Source organism: Nansenia antarctica, assembly GCF_963989245.1.
Source record: "Nansenia antarctica genome assembly, chromosome: 8".
Taxonomy (NCBI): domain Eukaryota; kingdom Metazoa; phylum Chordata; class Actinopteri; order Argentiniformes; family Microstomatidae; genus Nansenia; species Nansenia antarctica.
Window position 1 is genome coordinate 34107022 of NC_137678.1, and position 20807 is coordinate 34127828.

General features: G+C 43.9%; 1 protein-coding gene across 2 annotated transcripts in view; it reads right to left on the minus strand.

Annotated features, from left to right (window-relative positions):
- LOC308163605 (CCR4-NOT transcription complex subunit 2-like) overlaps positions 1-20807 on the minus strand; it is a 55295-nt gene that overhangs the window by 32120 nt on the left and 2368 nt on the right. For both annotated transcript variants that reach the window (XM_080537774.1, XM_080537773.1), the window contains exon 2: positions 2607-2723. In XM_080537774.1, coding sequence (XP_080393900.1) covers positions 2607-2711 — 105 coding nt within the window. In that variant the 5' untranslated portion in view covers positions 2712-2723. The remainder of the gene's footprint in view (positions 1-2606; positions 2724-20807) is intronic.

The window sequence follows — 20807 nt, forward strand, 5'->3', positions numbered from 1 at the left end:
CCATTGAGCGGCCCGTAAATCAGGGACAGCGGCCCATTGGTCGATTTTCTGTACAGACACTGGGCTGGCCCAATCAACAGAGAGAAGGGGGGGGGGGGGGGCAGGGGCCACGCACGCACGCAGCACCAGACCTCCGTCTCAGTTTCGCGGTACTTTTGGGCCGAGCCGGCCGGCAAAATACATTTTGTTAGCCTGGATAGTTACTAGATAGATACTGAGAGAGATGGAGCGCAAAAGCACACTAAAACGGAAGGGAGGCTGGGAAAAACTTAGGGAGAAAAACTAAAAGAAACTCGAGGAAGATGCTGCCAAATGTGTAAACATTAGGGACATGTTTGCTGCACCCTCAAGTTTACCACAGCAGCAACAGCAACAGGTTGAAGAGGAGGCTAGCAGGGAGGAGCGGGAGCAGGGTACAGATACAGAGGTTTAGGGTTAGGGTTAGGGTTGAAGAGGAGGCTAGCAGGGAGGAGCGGGAGCAGGGTACAGATACAGAGGTTTAGGGTTAGGGTTAGGGTTGAAGAGGAGGCTAGCAGGGAGGAGCGGGAGCAGGGTACAGATACAGAGGATAGAGAGGATACAGAAGAAGCGGGGCCGAGTCAGCCTGTAACCGTTGACCCGGTAAGGAAAATATACGTAGGTAGCTGTTAGGGGTGTAACGGATCGCCCCCCACGGTTCGGCACGCATGTGTACCGCGGATCAATTGCAAAATGTAACCAAGTAATAATATTACTTAATATTAGTTAATATCCCTTGTAAATCACAATGTAGAGTTGCCATGAAAAGATAGACGCGACAGTTGCGTGCTTTGTTTTACTCTAAAGCGCAATGATAGGTTGATAATGGAAATTGGGGTGGGCCTGTCTGGGCCAAAAATGCCAGGGCCTAATTTTTGTCCCAGTCCAGCCCTGATCGCAGCTACTTCACTGGAAAAGAGGATAATATCTTCCACTACAGTATCTGAAATAAACACTATTTTCTATTAAACAAAACAAAAGACACTTTCTACACGCGTTCTCTTACTAATCAGCTGCTCCATTACTGGAATAGAAATGGCTTACGAAATTCACGTTTGCTCATGTCCGCGCGTGTGTGTGTGTTTGCTGAGCATGTGAGGAAGATAGAGAGAATAATGAAACTTTTGATATTGTTTTTGATCACTAATGATTAGACTACATTTTGTCTACTTCCTCCTTGCTGGTCTCTGCAGCCTAGAATATGACTGATGACACCCACTGATGACACCCACTGATGATGTCATAGACACACCCACTGACGACGTGACTGTTCTCCGTTTTGGTTTGCGCTTGAGAACCACTATTTTCTGGTCCCGCTGCGAACCAACTTTTCAGGCTCCGAACCAATTGAGTTTCGGTCTGAACACGCCGGGCGGTTCCAGACCAGCACAGTTCTTTGCCGGTGTGAACGCCCTAACAGAGAGACAGATAGGAACGTTAGACAGACAGAGAGAGAGAGAGAGAGACAGATAGGAAAGTTAGAGAGACAAACAGGGTGAGAGAGAGAGAAAGACAGGCAGAGAGAGAGACAGACAGGCAGAGAGAGACAAACAGGCAGAGAGAGAGACAGACAGGGACGTTAGAGAGACAGACAGGAAGTGAGAGAGGGACAGAGAGACAGATAGGAATGTTAGAGAGACAGACAGACAGGCAGAGAGAGAGAGAGAGAGAGAGACAGACAGACAGACAGGCAGAGAGAGAGAGAGACAGACAGACAGGAGCGTTAGAGACAAAGAGGCAGAGAGACAGACAGGACAGTACAGTATGTTTGGTACAGTACAGTATGTTTTGGGTCATTGTTTTACTGTATGACAGCGTCTTTGAGCCCCGGAAAAGCGCTATATAAATACATTGAATTATTATTATTATGACGAAGCACCATCCAATGAATTTGGAGGCCTTTGCAGACCTCTGCAGGGCTTTTGCTACTTTTTTGCAAACTGTAACCTGACCATCCTTTCTGAGGATAACTGCTTGCCTGTCTGCCTGCCTGTCCATCTGTCTGCTCACATCAATCCTCTCCTTATAGTCTACCAGTGTTTAGACAAACACTTCACTGTAGCCTGGTAGAAAGAGAGAGAGAGAGAGAGAGAGAGAGAGAGAGAGAGAGAGAGAGAGAGAGAGAGAGAGAGAGAGAGAGAGAGAGAGAGAGAGAGAGAGAGAGAGAGAGACAAAGAAAGAGAGAGAGAATGCCAAACGCCCACCTCAGTCCTGAGCTTGGCCATCTCTCACAATGGCAGCCTTTGTGGCCGTCGCAGTGTGTGTGTGTGTGTGGGGGAGGAGAAGGAATGACCATCCTCATACACACAGTCACATGTCCTACCCTGGGAGGTCAGGTAACAGTGGTGAGGTAACCGTGGTAACAGAGGTGAGTGAGGTCACAGTGGTGAGGTAACCATGGTAACTGTGGTGAGGTAACCATGGTAGCAGTGGTGAGGTAACAGTGGTGAGGTAACCGTGGTAACAGTGGTGAGGTAACTGTGGTCACCGTGGTGAGGTCACAGTGGTAACCGTGGTGAGGTAACCGTGGTGAGGTAACAGTGGTGAGGTAGGTAACCGTGGTGAGGTAACCGTGGTGAGGAACTTACGTCTTTGTCTGGCCGGTGTGGGGGGAACATGGATGACTGTCCATAGAACATGCTCTCGTCCGGGTACTCACTCTCCACCCCTTCTACAAACTTCTTTCTAAACATGCTGTTTGTCACCTGTAGGGAGGGAGGGAGGGGGGGGGGGGGGGGGGGGAGAGGGAGAGAGAAAGAGAGAGGCATTCATTACATTGGCTGAGACCACCTGTCAGTGACTCAGGCCCCCTCCTGGTTGGCTGGTTCATCCCGAGGTCAGAGGAGTACTTGGGCCACCTATCCATCTATGTGGCTAACACCTATGCATCTATGTGGCTAACACCTATCCATATGTGGCTAACACCTATGCATCTATGTGGCTAACACCTATCCATCTATGTGGCTAACACCTATCCATCTATGTGGCTAACACCTATCCATCGCTTCGCACTGTGCCAGCGCTGGAGAATAAAACAACATTACGCGAGAGTTTTTGTCGGGTGAGATGTCTGCAGATGGAAAGTAAGCAAGTAGAAACGTTAGCAAATATAATTGCTGAGTGTTCTGACAGAGAACGTTGGTTAACATTGGTCGTTATTATTGTGACTAGAAAGTGTGTGACTATAATTCCATAGTGTAAATAGTGTCAAAGAACTAGCAAGCTAGCTAGCTAGCTCAGAGGTGATGAGATGAGCTAGTCTGCTGCACACTTGCCAGCTAAAGAGCTAACTGGATGCACTTTATTATTTTACTTAAAGTAGATACAACAAGATAGTACAATCTTTCTTATTCTGCTAGAATTGGGCTTTATGGTAATACCATAATGGCATATAGTACATGGACAGTGGATTGAAGCATTGGAAATGTCTGTTTTTTATAGTTGGACATACGAGTTGCCCACAGCAATCCCAGTGTTTCCTCTATATGCATTTATTCGTGGCGGGCGAATTTAGCGGGACATTTGGATTTCTGGAAATCCCTTCCCTCTCTCTCTCTTCGCCCGTCCCTTTAATCCCGTATGCGTATCCTAATCGAAAGTGCAACATCATCAGCGACGACTGTGGGTTCTTGCATTTACTGCTGTTCTCTGGTTCATGTTCTTATACCAGTGCTCACTATAGAGTATTTTAAATGAACATTCGTAATGTAGTCTCTGATGTTCATGGTCAACTAAATCAGGCTATTTTGTGAAACAAATAACGTTCCCGAGCAGCCTCGCATCTAACGCTAGCTTCGAACTATTGATAGCATAAACGTTCGTAAATGTCACAAACGACACAGTATTGGCAGGGGGAAAGAAGGGGAGTCAAATTTTTATTGACAACGGATTTACATGCTGGAAAAACATGCAGCTAAAATTCAGGGAACATTTGGACAATAAGAGACACAACGGAGCTGTGGTCGCGTGGTCTAATTACAGGGCAATATGCGCGGGGCAAAAATAATCTATTGCCTCTCAAATCCCCACGAACAGAACGGCGGAGGTACGGGTAAACAGGGCACACTTCTTTTTTTTTTATGTTGCCACCCTCTAGTTTTCGGTGAAATTACGTCTTTGTATTGAGCGCCAGTGCGTGTTTCATGCGCGTGCACGCGAAAGAAAATGCGCGTGCGGAAAAGGTACACTCCGCCACTAATGTGAAAAATCCTGGAGGAAACACTGAATCCAATATTCAATTTTAATTATGTTATACATTTATATGGATCAATTTATACCTCTTATTAGATTATAAATACTCTGGTTGTTATGTTTGCCTTTTGGTTGACAGCAACAGAGGGAGAGAGGAGGATAGAGAGGGAGAGAAGGAGAGAGAGCAGGATGGTGTCGGCACACCAGAGAGAGAGACAGCAAGAACCAGGTGAGAAAGTGGACAGGTAGTCAAGACCACATAAGTAAGTAGCCTTGAGAACCGATGGTTCTCGAGCCTAATGGCCCATAGGGCAGTAGCCTATCTCCTGTTTCCGTAGCGTGAGGCGGCTTAATGTACAAGTACACCCCCTGGACATGACACTGGTATGTCGCAGGGTCTTCACCCCCCCCAAGGCAGCAAACCTAGGGGAAACACAGATCTTGTTGTATTTATGATATCGTATCGTGACTGTATCGTATCGTGAACCCCTGCATCGTATCGTGAGTTGAGTGTATCGTCCCATCCCTAACACCTATGCATCTACAGTATATCTCAAAAGTGAGTACACCCTTTTGATTTTTGCAAATATTCTGTCATATCCTTTCAGGGGATAACACTATCTTAATGAAACTTTGATATAACTTAAAGTAGTCAGTGTGCTGCTTGAATAACAGTATAGTTACCTACCTCTGTGTCATTGGCTGCTATAGGCATAAAAGGAGAGAAACTCATGGTGTGGCCCCCATCTTCCCCTGACCTCAACCCTATTGAGAACCTTTGGAGCATCCTCAAGCAAAATATATATGAGGGTGGGAGGCAGTTCACATCAAAACAGCAGCTCTGGGAGGCTATTCTGGCATCCTGCAAAGAAATTCAAGCAGAAACTGTCCAAAAACTCACAAGTTCAATGGATGCAAGAATTGTGAAGGTGATATCAAAGAAGGGGTCCTATGTTAACATGTAACTTGACCTGTTAAGATGTTTTTGTTTGAAATAGCTTTTGATTTCAGTAAATATGACCTCCTAATATGACCTCCTAACCCTAAATTCATCAAATTACCATTTTTAGTTCTTTACAACCTATAAAATGTTTTGAAATTCTGTTGTGCATAATAATTTGGAACAGTGCATTTTGAGTTTTTTATAATAATAAAAAATACTGTTATCATTAGGGCTGGGGTCAAAAAATCGATTTCCCGATTCTGAATCGATCTTCATTAAATGAGCGATTTATCGATTCATAAGTCCCGAGATCGATCTTTCATGTTTTTTTTTTGTGAGATCTCGTGGCCAGATCTCGCGATACAAGAATTTATCACGCAACGCACGTGAGGTCTCAACACTAAAATCTAAAAACATGGCGACGGCACGGACACTCAAGTCACCACCCGGCTTAAAGTCAGATGTCTGGGTGCATTTTGGATTCAAAACATTTGACGATAGAGATGAGCTGGACAAAAGCAAAGTCATATGTAAGCTGTGCGCAGTGGAAGTTAAATTTAGTGGAAACACCACAAATCTACGGAACCACTTATTGAGGCATCACCCTGACGTGAAACACGGAACAGCGGAGCCGAAACAGACCTCGCTGATAAAGACGTTTGGTTGCAAATTGCAATCAAATTCTCCCCGTGCCCAACAAATTACAGAGGCTGTAGCACATTTTATTTGCAAGGATATACGCCCGTACAGCGTTGTTGAAAATGCTGGCTTTCGAAAACTCGTCACTGTATTAGAACCACGCTACGTGTTACCGACACGCAAACAATTGAGTGAAGTGATAGTCCCAGACATGTACGCGCAGGTGAAACGTGATATCGCAACTTCACTTCAGCAAGCAGAGAGAGTTGCCATAACGTGTGACAGCTGGACATCCAGAGCAATGGATTCGTACCTGACAATCACTTGCCACTATATCAATGATGACTGGAGTCTCACGTCTCATGTTCTTCAGACTAGGGCAGTTGAAACCAGCCACACTGCAAGTAATCTAGCTGACCTGTTGTCCGAGGCGATACAAGATTGGGAGCTTACAAACAAAGATCCAGTCATCATAACGGACAATGCTGCAAATATGGTCCGCGCTGTGCATTTGATGGAGCGATTGCACATTGGCTGTTTTGCGCACACGCTCAATTTAGCTTCACAAGCAGCTCTCAAAATCACAGCTGTCGCGCGCTTGCTTGGCCGCGTGAGGCGTATCACGTCATTTTTCCATCGCAGTACTACGGCAAACCACACGCTCAAAGAGAAACAACGGATGCTGGAGCTGCCTGCTCATAAGCTTGTGATTGACGTGGTGACCCGGTGGAACAGCGCTCTGGACATGCTGGAACGCTTCCTGGAGCAGCAACCAGCCATCTCAGCAACTCTGATGTCACCTGAAGTGCGCAGGAACGAAAGCGATCTCTGCACTCTGACAGAGGCTGACATAACGGTCGCAGAAGATGTGGTGAAAGCTCTTGGGCCGATGAAGGCAGCCACACTGGTGATGTCTGAAGAGAACTCCCCGACTGTCTCCGTTATTGCGCCTCTCCAGGCACAGCTACTGGAGAAGATGAGCAGTGACCCCCACGACTCCACAGTGATTAAGGACCTCAAGACTGCTATATACAACAACTTCAATTCAAGGTATGCTCAGGCCTACTTAACGTCACTGTGTGTGTGTGTGTGTGTGTGTGTGTGTGTGTGTGTGTGTGTGTGTGTGTGTGTGTGTGTGTGTGTGTGTGGTAAGTAACCTTGAGTTATGAAATGAATACAGTGGGTCTCTAAAAGGCTACTTAATTTGTAACCCCTGTGTAAAATTAGAATTTTACATGCTAAAATATTAGGAGTTGTATTAAGAAAATACATGGTGTGCGTGAGTCAGTCAGTCTGTGCATGCATGTAACTGTATGCATGCATGTGTAATGTAATGTAATGAAATGTGTTTTAAGTTAAAACAAATTAAATCTCTTTTAAGATATGCAGCCCAGAAGGACAAGCTGTATGTAACATCAGCATTAGATCCTCGCTTCAAGGCCCTGCCCTTCTTATCTGATGAGGTCCGAGACGACACATTCGATAGATTGATGACTGAAGCTGCTGGCCTGGAGCAAGCAGAGGCATCTAATGTAAGTTGACATGTAGAAATAACTTATTGTTACTGTATACTACAGTATTTTAATAATCATTCATCAATTATTAATCAATTATGTTTCTTCCTGACTATTTTCATCTTTCCAACAGCAAGAATCTGATGGTGATGGAGCTGAGGATGAGGAGGCTGCGCAGCAGGAAGACAACACCCTTTGTCCTCCTGTTAAAGTGGCTTATGCCCCTTCTCCATCAAAGAGGTCAAAGGAATCCTCTGCACTGATGTCTCTCCTTGGATCAGCCTACACCCCAAAAGCCATAGTAGTACCACAGAAATCTCTGGCTGAGAAGGCAAAGGAAGAAGTGAAAAGATACAGGGAAGTAAAACCTGTTCCACTCTCTGAAAACCCCCTGGCCTGGTGGAAGGTGCATGCAGGGGAGTATCCCCTTTTGGCACGCCAAGCAAAGCGGTCTCTGTGTGTCCCCGCGACCAGTGTCGCTTCTGAGAGAGTTTTCTCAACCGCTGGTGATATCGTTACTGCACAGAGAAGCTGCCTCACTCCGCAACATGTAGATCAGCTCCTTTTTTTGCAGAAGAATCTTTCAATCTCCAAAAAGTGAGAAAGCAGTAATGAAGGGCTTTAGTTTCATGGACATTATGGTTTACAATGTGTGTTTTTGTTCCCCAAAATACCCTCATCTATTGCACTATTTTCGTTTGAGTTTTGCATTTTTATTTTGTATATATAAACCCCTCAAAAAACGTTCGGAAACGCTTTTTTTGTTGATTATTACCGGTAGGCTATGTTTGTAGCCCCTTTATTTACATCGGCTGCAGTAAAGCAAAGCACGTTAAAAAGCACTTTTTGTAGTTGCAAAATGTTGGTCAATGATGTTCATATGTTCCAATAAAATGTGTTCCAATAAAAAGTACATTCATGTAACTGCTTTGGAGTCAATTCATTGATATGTTTAACAATGCTACATGTTATAGGGTTCCTTGAACCATTTATAGCATTAATTCTGAGAATCTCTTTCATATTCAAGCAAAAAATGTATATTTTAACTAGATCGAATCGGAATCGAATCGAATCGAATCGAATCGTGAATCGAATCGAATCGTGAGCTCACTGAGCTGGTGAATCGGAATCGAATCGTTTTGGGAAATCAGTGGCGATACCCAGCCCTAGTTATCATTGGGAGGTTTGTTCAATAAAATTTGAATTATACTCTAACGCAGGGGTCTTCAACCTTTTTCAACCCAAGGACCCCTTGGACGAGAGACAAACAGAACAGGGACCCCCACATGTAATATATATTTTTAAATGTCTCACATTTTAAAGCCTATAATAACTTTTATATTTACTTCATTCACCTTTTCTTTCACCGTATTAACCTATTTATATACTGGGTTATTAGCCTCATGTGTTTATGATTGATAAAACGTTCATGCATAATTATGATTGGTTATTATTATTATTATTATTATTATTATTGTTGTTGTTGTTGTTGTTGAGGCTTATATTTTCTATTATTATTATTTTTCAACAATGAAACTTTTAGCTTCAGGAAGCCAGGTAGGCCTACCTCAGTGAGATGACTGGCCCTGGTTGGTGGTACACAGCTTGTCTATTCTGGGGGAGATGGAGGTTGTCAGGCAGAGCATCATGTCATCCTCAGACTGCTGTCTGGAACTGTATTTGCTCTTCAGGTAGGTGAGGGAGGAGAATCCACTTTCACAAAGATAAGTTGTTGCAAAAGGCAAGAGGCTCATCGAGAACTGGGTGAGAGGCTGTGACTCGTACACATTATTGTGTGTACTGTCTGTGGTTAGGTCGATCAGCTGATCTTCCTCAGCGGCTGTCAGGTTTAGGCGTCGGATGCATTGTCTTTGCATGGAAACCGTATCCATGTCTTGTGCTTTCTCCAAGACTCAGTCTCAGAAAAGTACTTCTCAAATTGACTTTCGAGTGCCTCCAAGTGATCAACAATTGCGCATTTCACGTCAGGCGAGGGCACCGCGGAATCCGCGGAAATGCATTGAAATGCGCAGCCAGCTCCGCGCGGTAGCAGAATCTCGTGGATAGCTGTGCGTAATTCAAAGACGTGCGCCAATACTGATCCACGGGAAAGCCATCTGACCTCGGCATGGTAAAGGAGCGCGTTATAGCGGCGCATAGAGAAGCAAAGAGGCGGGTTTGTTATTATCAAACTAACTAAATTAATAACGTTATGCTAGTTATTAATTAACGTTAATTTCGCAATGAAGACCGAACTGCAGCGTTTTAGCCAACACCTAGCTTGCTAGAGAGTTTTTTTTGTTTTGTTTTTTTGCTGATGTTATGTGAGACTCTAGAATCATGGGCATTATTTTGTAAATAGTTTTAGTCAAAAGTAGCTTATTATTGCCTATTAATGCTTGTACTTTACTCAATATCATCTTTGTTATATTTTTTAATTCTCACTGATTATTTTGGTGAAAAATGTCAATTATTATGACAAAAATTGGCGGACCCCCTGCAGTACCTCTGCGGACCCCCTAGGGGTCGCGGACCCCCGGTTGAAGACCACTGCTCTAACGGTTGATGACTTGAAAATTATACTGATTGTCATTTGCATCGACTATTTAGGAAAATCTGAGAAAAATATAATTTGCATAATAATTTGGAACGAGGTGTAAGCCTAGGAGTCTGAATGCTGCCTGTCAACACTTTGATAAACAGACAGACAGACCACCATACAGACAGACAGGCAGACAGGCAGGCAGACAGGCAGACAGGCAGACCACCATACAGACAGACAGACAGACAGGCAGGCAGACAGGCAGACCACCATACAGACAGACAGACAGGCAGACAGACAGACCACCATACAGACCACTAGACAGACAAGCAGGCAGGCAGACAGGCAGACAGACAGGCAGCAGAGTCCAGCTCTACAGTAAAGGTCTCATCAACACCCACTCTGTGGTCTGACACCATGAGCAGGTGGGCCAGGGTGACTAGGCCTAGGAGTCTGAATGCTGCCTGTCAACACTTTGATACACAGACAGACCACCATACAGACAGACAGGCAGACAGACAGACAAGCCGACAGACAGACAGGCCAACAGACAGACAGACAGACCAACATACAGACAGACAGGCCAACAGACAGGCAGGCAGACAGACAGACCAGCAGACAGACAGACCAACATACAGACAGCATAAAGACAGACAGGCCAACAGACAGACAGACAGGCAGACAGCCTTTTAACACCTTAACAGACAGACAGACTTCTTAATAACTTAATTAACTTCTTAATACACAGACAGAGAGACAAACAGGCAGGCAGACAGACAAACAGGCAGGCAGGCAGCTCTAATGGGACATGTTGTTCAGCCTGGCTAGTAGCAGTGGTGTTAACGGTCTGGATTAGCCTCGCCACACAAACCAATCAAAACCACAGTCTAGACAACCCTCCACAGTCTAGACAACCCTCCATAGTCTAGACCAGTGTTTTTCAACTACTGTGCCGCGGCACGAGATCATCAGATGTGCCGTGGGAAATGATCAAATTCCACTTAATTGGTCCAGAAAAATGAAGGCGGAAAAAAATAAAAAAAATAAAAATAAAATCATACAGCTCTCGTATGGTTGCGCATAGGTGGTAGGCCTGTAGGTGGCGGTAGCGCGATTAAAAGTTTAATCTGACGTTGTTGATTTTTAAGTGACAATGCTAACAACAAAGATGGATAAATATTTGAAGAAAGATCCTGCTGCACCGACTCCATTGTGCTTTGTGGTGGACAGCTATCAAACAGTGCCATGGTCCCTAGCAAGCTTAAACACAATCTGCAAACAAAACACCCGTCACTCCAAAACAAGGGCACAGACTACAGAAACAGGCAACTTTCGAATGCACGTTCTCACAGCTCTAAACGACGCAGAGCAAAGCGAATTTTATCAAAAACTCTGATTCCAAGTGAAGCAAATGTTCTAGTGAGAACACACCCTAAGAGACATTAATATTACTGGACTGCAAAGCCAATGTGAACACGATGCTTAGCTCTGATGTCATTAAAGAAATTGCCAAAGTTCCCCTCTCGATTAAGAAGATTGCCAGACGCATTGCTGACATGTCTGCAGACATCGAAAGTGTTGTTTTGGAGAAGATACGTGGCAGTGGGCAGTTTGCTTTGCAACTTGAGTCTTGGCTCAACTCTTGGCCAATGCACGCTTTGTGGATGGAGACACAATCACAGAAAATGTCTTTTTTGCAAGACATTGCATAAAAAAAAAAACAGGTGAGGAAATATTTCAGATCACTTCAGAGTATGCCGAACAAGGAGGACTTCAGTGGAACAGCTGCGTAAGTGTCTGCACTGATGGAGCAGCAGCTATGTTGCCGAGACTTCCCAGCGGAGATATCTGATGTGTTGAATGCTGTTGTTCGTATGGTAAACTTTGTAAATACAAGACCTCTGAAAAGCCGCTTATTTGCAGCATTATGTGAAGAGATGGGAGCGGAGCATAAGACGTTATTGCTCCATACGGCGGTCCGATGATTGTCCCGCGGAAAAGTGCCGGTCCGCGTGTTTGAGTTACGGGAGGAGCTGAAAACCTTTTTAACTGATGAGAAGTGTGATGACGCAAAGCTGCTTGCAAGTGACAAATTGTGCGCATGGCTCGCATACATGGCCAACATACAGGGCCAGGCTTCGCACTGAGTGAGTATAACGACAAGTTCTTATAACAGTGTTTCCTCTACATGCATTTATTGGTGGCGGGCCGCCACGAATGAATTTCCTCCGCCACGAATTGATTCAGCCCACAAAAAAAAAAAAAAAAAATCAAAAAAAAAAAAAATCTGAACATTTTAGCTGATTAAAATATATCTGATCCTAGATCAGCGCTATAATGGATGTTGACTAAAAGTGCACCTAAATCCACGCCCATCTCTCTCTAACCGCTGATCCAAAATCAGATTAATGACATTCAGTTGACGACGTGACACAAGGGCTCCTGATTGGTCTAAATGTGAACTGTGGTATTATTGTTATTGTGTACAGGCCACCGTAGTGACATCAGGGGGGTATTCCATCAACATCGCTAAAGGGAAAATCCAGGTTTAGTCTGATAAATTAAGAGTTAAGCCAGGATTTTCCTTTAGCGACGTTGATGGAGGTCAGGTGGGTCAGGTGGGCAGGTTACGACGAGACAACAAGAGACCGGTATTGTAGAGCAGAGGTTCCCAAACTTTTTTTAACCAAGGCACCCCTGAAGCTTTCCCTCTTCTCCAAGGCACCCCAACTCTACGAAGATTTAAAAAATGCCTCGGAGCTTAAACTAAAAACAATACACGATGAATTGGTTTGAAAATGTGTGTTTATATATAATACATAAGTATTGCCCCAATGAATTTTAACAAGATAATAAAAGTCATAAATGAACTGTAATGGATGGGCAAGAATGCATAGGTCAGTCAAACTATCGCTAAATTAAATAAAATTGTGGCCCTCAAGGATTGTACAATATGGGAGGAGACTCAGAGGGAATTCTTCACACAAATAAAATATCAAAGGCCTGTATAATCAATCAATGGAACAATGCTTTTTTGGGGGGCTTAAAATAATGCCTTAAAATGTAATTCTCATTTCAATGCTCATTCTGAGATTATTATTTCACATCTTCTGAACCAAACGGGTAACTCACAACTATAATAATTTAACAATAATAATCATGACAGAATTGTAAAAATTGAGAGAAATACAAAACAAAGAAATATGTTGTGCGCATTAGTGGGACACATGCGCCTGCTTTTGGGAGCAGAGTCTCTTTATGCGGGGAGAGATAGTGGACAGCGCGATACGCAGGTCCTGTTCCACTGACAGTCGCGTGCGTGTCTTGTTCTTGACGTATGCTAGAGAAGAAAAAGCCAGCTCGCACAAGTAGGAGGTTGGGAAGGGTAAAAGCACCTTGATGGCGCTCTCTGAGAGAGATGGATATTCATGTCCCACAAGCAGTCAAAACCTATCCAAACCTAGCTCACCATGTTTGAGCTTCAGTGTGCGGTCCATAATGAGCTCTGCCAGTTCATCTTGAGCTTTGCTGCTCAAACTAGCGGCTGATGCTGATGAGAGGGGGTTGAACGGATCCCGGAGCCAGTCAAAGTCTTCGTTCATTGGAGGGAAATAGGACTCAAATCTCTCCTCCAGCATACGTAGGTGCGCAGCGATCAGATTCAAGAAAGACGCTGACTTGTGTGCTGCGTCATTGGCCGTCAACGTAAACATTTCAATGTTTTTCTTGGCCACCCCATCTTGCCACCGTCTCAATTTGGATCGGAATCCGTTCAGTTTGTCTGTCGCTGTCAAGATATTCTCAGCCTTCCCTTGCATATTTATGTTGAGGTCATTAAGGTGGCTGAAAATATCTGCCAGATAAGCAAGCTTAATCCACCACGATTCATCTTCCAATTGTTCTTTGTATGGCAAGTCGTGCTCACTGACAAAAGTGATCAGTTCATCTCGGAGCTCATAGACACGGGATAACACCTTGCCCCGCGACAGCCAGCGGACCTCTGTGTGTAATAAGAGCCCCTCATGCTCGGACCCCATCTCATTGCACAATGTGCTGAACAGCCGTGACTTCAGCGGGCGTGATTTTACATAATTAACAATTTTCACCGCTTGGTCCAAGACTTCAGTGAGGAGTAGTTAGTTAGTAACTAGTAGGCCTAGTTAGTAAATTAATATCTTTCAAATCTGAGAAATATATATTTTATTTGCTTATGAACTCCATTGCACATGTAATAAACAAACGTTTATTCATGTATTATTATAATAATTGTATATTATACTTGTTTCATTTTTTTTTTTTTTTTTTTTTTACGAGCAGATTTGGCGGCACCCCCGGACAGGTGCCGCGGCACCCCAGGGTGCCGCGGCACCCACTTTGGGAACCTCTGTTGTAGAGCTTACAGAGCGAGTTAAAATAAAGACACTTACATTGAAATACAGAAGGACTCACGTGTATGTTTAATAGAATAACACGACATGGTGTCAGAAGTCCTGTAAGTGAGTGTTAAGAGTTAGATCGGCCGACAAGTGTCATTTGAGCTCGTGACGGTGAGAAGGGAGAAGAAAAGATGGATGCTAATGCTAACGCGGGAGCAGCTGCAGTCCAGAGAACGGCGCCAGTTTCAAGTGCTACGTTAGCAGACATTAGCAAGTCAAAAAACGATTCTTATGTGCCGTCACTTTAGCAACGACACAGTATTGTCAAGGGGAAAAGAAGGGGAGACGATTTTTTTATTGACAACGCAATTACATGCTGGAAAAACATGCAGCTAAAATTCAGGGAACATTTGGACAATAAGAGACACACGGGAGAAGTACGGGAAAACAGGGCTCATGTGGGTCTCATCAAAGGTAAGAGTTTGTTTTCTTTAACTCAGCTGATACTCAGCTGTTTACCGAATGCTCCATCTGACTGTGATTTTACTTCTGTAATGTGGTGGCCGATCGCAAAAACCGATTTTTTTTAAATTATTATTATTTATTTATTTTTTCCCCTGGGGAAGACAGATAACTGAACAGAAAACATAGGAGGACGTAACAGTATGTAAACCATGAAGGCCACGTTTATGATGTCTTTTATACAGCCATATCGACTGACTTGGGCTTCAGGCCCTAACTGGGTGATAGGCCAGACTTTTACTATGCCATAAAAATGGGTCTGCGTTTGCTTGGTGCCTAATGGATCAAAACTTTTGTCTAAAAAGCAAAAAATATGTAGGCTATCCAGTCAGTAGGCCTACAGTTATGTATTTTTTTAAAAATCGGTATCGGTTGATCTTGAGGAAAAAAACCGGTGATCGGTATCGGCCCCAAAAATCCAGATCGGAGCATCCCTACTAGACACCCTCCACAGTCTAGACACCCTCCACAATCTAGTCAACCCTCCACAGTCTAGACAACCCTCCACACACAGTCTAGACAACCCTCCACAGTCTAGACACCCTCCACAGTCTAGACACCCTCCACGGTCTAGACAACCCTCCTCGGTCTAGACAACCCTCCCCAGTCTAGACACCCTCCCCAGTCTAGACACCCTCCCCAGTCTAGACACCCTCCCCAGTCTAGACACCCTCCCCAGTCTAGACACCCTCCACAGTCTAGACACCCTCCACAGTCTAGACACCCTCCACAGTCTAGACACCCTCCACAGTCTAGACACCCTCCTCAGTCTAGACACCCTCCTCAGTCTAGACAACCCACCACAGTCTAGACACCCTCCACAGTCTAGACACCCTCCACAGACTAGACACCCTCCACAGTCTAGACACCCTCCACAGTCTAGAGATACCCTCCACAGTCTAGACACCCTCCACAGTCTAGAGATACCCTCCACAGTCTAGACACCCTCCACAGTCTAGACACCCTCCACAGTCTAGACACCCTCCACAGTCTAGACACCCTCCACAGTCTAGACACCCTCCACAGTCTAGACACCCTCCACAATCTAGTCAACCCTCCACAGTCTAGACAACCCTCCACAGTCTAGACACCCTCCACGGTCTAGACAACCCTCCTCAGTCTAGACAACCCTCCCCAGTCTAGACACCCTCCCCAGTCTAGACACCCTCCCCAGACTAGACACCCTCCACAGTCTAGACACCCTCCACAGTCTAGACACCCTCCAGAGTCTAGACACCCTCCAGAGTCTAGACACCCTCCAGAGTCTAGACACCCTCCACAGTCTAGACTAGTGTTGCACGATATACCGGTACCAACGATATACCGCAGTGCCAAAATGTCACGGTGCCTACTATACCATAAGCTTTATACAACGGTACTACCGTGGAATACTATACTACCGTGTTGAACACGGTACCAGCGGGGCAATGTGTTACCTCTATTACCAAATTCACTGGTTCTGCTAATGAGGACAAGACTGGCTCGCGACACCGTTGTGTTTGTTTGCTCGCGCACATCTCCGCAGTCACAATATTACCTTATATATTGACGTTATCTGGATGTCTGTCTGGGCGCGAGCCAGTCTTCTCAGTATCGTCATGGCAGAAGCGTTCCCTAGCCATAGCGTCGCACCATCAACGCCAAAATTACTAAAGAAAACTAACTCAAAAAGTTTTATCTGGAACTATTTTGGTTTTAAACCAGATCGCGAAGGTAAAGCAATAGATGATGGCCGTCCGTTCTGCAGGAGATGCAATCATGCCATACAGGCAAAAGGAGGCAACACGTCAAACTTAATAAAGCACCTACAATGTCGTCATCCAGACCTTGCACTGGAATACAAGCAAGCTACTGAGGTTAGTATGGCTTTATTTGTTATAATTATCTGTGTTCTTGCAATTAGCTAATATTACAAAAATGAATGAATAAACTTCTTAGCTAAAGTGTGCGGCAGCACTGCTGCTGTTGCTGGCTAACCAGCCGGTGCTAGCCAGCCTGGCTAGCTAATGAAGTAATAACCACACTTCTGCCCTGCTTAGTGACAATCTTTGGAATATGACCACTGAGTTTTCTTAAGTTGAGTTAAGTCTTGAGCTACAGTTTGGAAGTAGCCCTCTATATTTTTTATATGCCAGTGTTTGCTTTTACTTTTCAATAGGGATGCACGATATGCATTTTTTCCAACCGATACCGATACCGATATTTACCCGCTTCTCGTGGCCGATAACCGATACCGATACCGATATTATTATTATTATTTTATTTTTTCTTTCCTATCACCAGGGGAGCCCCCCTCCCAAATTTCGTTGTTTGGTACCTGTACTATATCAATGACAATAAAGACCATTCAGATATAATTTCACAGTTGATAACCTGTAGTTCATGCACACCTGAAGGTAAGAAAGGCTATGTAGTGAGCAAAGATTGATGATTTAATATTCCATAGTGATCTCACCAAATCTAACTTACATCACTATTGTTAACACAACAAAGAGAACACTTCTGACTCTTCAAATGTTCATTTATTATTTCCTCTAACAAACAGAATCTGTTATAGACAGTGCACAATGCTTTTTTTAGCCAAAGTTCATAAAGATCTTATGTTAACCGTAGCTTTAGACAGTATACTGTATGTTTACATGTATATGTTAACCATAGCTTTAGACAGTAGACTGTATGTTTACATGTATATGTTAACCATAGCTTTAGACAGTATACTGTATGTTTACATGTACATGTTAACCATAGCTTTAGACAGTATACTGCATGTTTACATGTACATGTTAACCATAGCTTTAGACAGTATACTGTATGTTTACATGTATATGTTAACCATAGCTTTAGACAGTATACTGCATGTTTACATGTATATGTTAACCATAGCTTTAGACAGTATACTGTATGTTTACATGTATATGTTAACCATAGCTTTAGACAGTATACTGTATGTTTACATGTACATGTTAACCATAGCTTTAGACACTATACTGTATGTTTACATGTACATGTTAACCATAGCTTTAGACAGTATACTGCATGTTTACATGTATATGTTAACCATAGCTTTAGACAGTATACTGTATGTTTACATGTCATGTATGTTAACCATAGCTTTAGACAGTATACTGCATGTTTACATGTATATGTTAACCATAGCTTTAGACAGTATACAGTATGTTTACATGTATATTCATTACATGTAAGTTCATGAAATCCACAATGGCTTTTTTTTCGCGGCTAGGCTACCGTGTTCTGCTACAACGAGTGCTTGATATTCCTTCCATACAGCGTGCTTGCAATGGTGATTCTTCAGGTGACTTATTAGATTCGTTGTGTTGTAACTCGTAGACCTTTGCCCTCCTCTCCGAACTTTAGTTGAACATGTATTGCAAATTGCAAACGCAATATCTGCCTTAGAAATTGTGAAGAATGTCCACACCGGGGAAGGCATGTTTCGCTCGCGTCTCGTCTATACAAACTGCGTGCCTGAGCGCGGAAACCGGAAGCAGAGCGCGGAAACCGGAAACCGGAAGCAGAAATATTTCCGGCTTCATATTATCGGTTAAATATCGGCTAAATTTTATAATAAATACCGATACCGATAAACATTAATTCCCCAATATCGGTGCCGATAATATCGTGCATCCCTACTTTTCAAGTTCGTGAAAAAGACCCCACAGACAGACAGACAGACAGACACAGAGACAGACAGACACAGAGACAGACAGACAGAGACAGAGACAAAGACAGAGACAGAGACACACACACACACACACACACCTACTTTGCTATACTCTTGCAAAAGGCCAGTTGGTCTGTTTGATGTTTCAAACTACTTATTAATAAACATGTTATTACCAAAAATATCGGTTTCAGTACTTTTACTTACCTGTAGAGTTACAGTGTAATGCATTAAATGCATGTTATTCATGCACCACTCATTAAGTTATTGTAAGTTGTTGTATAAATACATTGCATGTTCATAAAAATAAAAAGTGTTACAAAAGTGCCGCGGTATCGCGATACTACTCAGTATCGTGATACTTGGGCTGGTATAGTATCGCAGGGTAAAATATTGGTATCGTGACAACACTAGTCTAGACACCCTCCTCAGACAACCCACCACAGTCTAGACACTAGGGGTGGGCATCAATGATCGACGATCGATAATTGATCGATAAGGATCTTGGTCGATCACAAAATATTTTGCTCGATAATCGTTAATAAATTGTTTATTTTTATTTTTTATAATAATAATAATAATGGAAATTAGTTTGTCCACGTTATGTGTGAGAAATGAACTTTGCATTTGCCTTCGCATTGAATTTCTGCTGCTGACATCCCCATCGAAACCGAAGTTTGCACCTTTCTGAGGGAGCCTTCTGCGGGCCTGAACTGCGACCCAACTGACTGGTGGAAATTAAACGAAAGAAGGTTTCCTCGGTTGGCCAAATTAGCGCGGACCTACCTCTGCAACCTCGGTGCCCTCGGAGCGAGTGTTTTCTGCGGCTGGCCTAACTGTCACCAGATTGCGTTCGTCTCTCACCCCTATGTTAACATGATCATCTTTTCGAACAAGAACCAGTAGGCCTGCCGCCTACAGTCTCTCGCTGGAGTTTAAATTTAAGTTAAGCTGGACGCTCTTAAGGACACTAAAATTTTCAGTCATCCTCCTATTTGTGAGTAACAGTTTTTTTACTGCTCCTATGGTGAGTTACTTATTTTCTATATTTTTATTTATAATGTAAAATGTGTTTTTAAGTTAAACAATTTAGGCTACTCACTGCCTTGTTTAAGAGGATTGTTATCTGACTGTAGTGTCTAGTTTGAATGTGAATGAATGAATGTGTGCAATAGCAACACAAATAAAGTGTTTCCCCAAGGAAAACATGCTTGTTATTTCTGCCCTAGTTTTTTTTTTTGCTGAAAAAAATAGCTTATCGATTAATCGATAATTGATCGTTAATTCTTGCGATTATCGAAAAAGAAATTTTGATCGTTTGCCCAGCCCTACTAGACACCCTCCACAGTCTAGACACCCTCCACAGTCTAGACACCCTCCACAGTCTAGACACCCTCCACAGTCTAGACACCCTCCACAGTCTAGACACCCTCCACAGTCTAGACACCCTCCTCAATCTACACTGCTGCATCTGTCCTGAGTCCTGGGCAGCATGAAACCCGAAGGGAAATCAAACAGGTAACAGGCTGGTACTGATGATTACTAGGGGTGTAACGATACATCGATTCACATCGATACATCGATTCATTGACTAACGATCTGATTACATCGACGCAATGTAAAAACATCGATCTATATCGTCATCTTAAAGATACACCTTTATTTTGAAATGGCACATTCTGCGTGACTGTCACCATTTCCGTGCAGCGCGCGCCTAGCAGACGTTTACACTCTCTGCTCGGTTGGGAAAACTCAACATGTTGACTGACGCTGGCTGCGTTCGTCAAACACGCTCTGGAAATCTGATCAGCACTCGCGGAACGCCTCTTGTCCAATCAAATGACTTGACGTTGAACCCAGTGTTGCGCTCCGGCGCTCTCAGAGCGAGTTGACGAACGCAGCCCACATGTTACTGACGCTGTCAGCCAGTCAAACGCGGACTCCCAAACCCCACCTCTCCTCTCCTCTCTGCTCTGAGCTGTCCTTCCAAACCCACGTTGCGCTAGCCTGCCTAGCTTAGTTAGCTAACGTTAGCTACAATAACTTTGCGAATAAAACAAACAACAAGCACCGTGTGTTCCTCACAGCCCACCACAGGGACACACATCTACCTCCACGTCCACTGGGCTGCTACAGGCCAACTAGCCGCACAGACACACATATTCACAACACTGCATGCTAACAGAAGTTAAGCTAAAGCAGCTAACGTGTGTTTTTTTGGGGGGGGTGGTAGGGTCGGGGAGGGGATACAACTTATACACACAAACAGACACACACACACGCACACAACATGATATTGCGTCATATCGATCATATCGTCATATCGATCTTGAATCGAATCGAAATCGTATCGTGACTGACATTGTGATATCGTCAAACA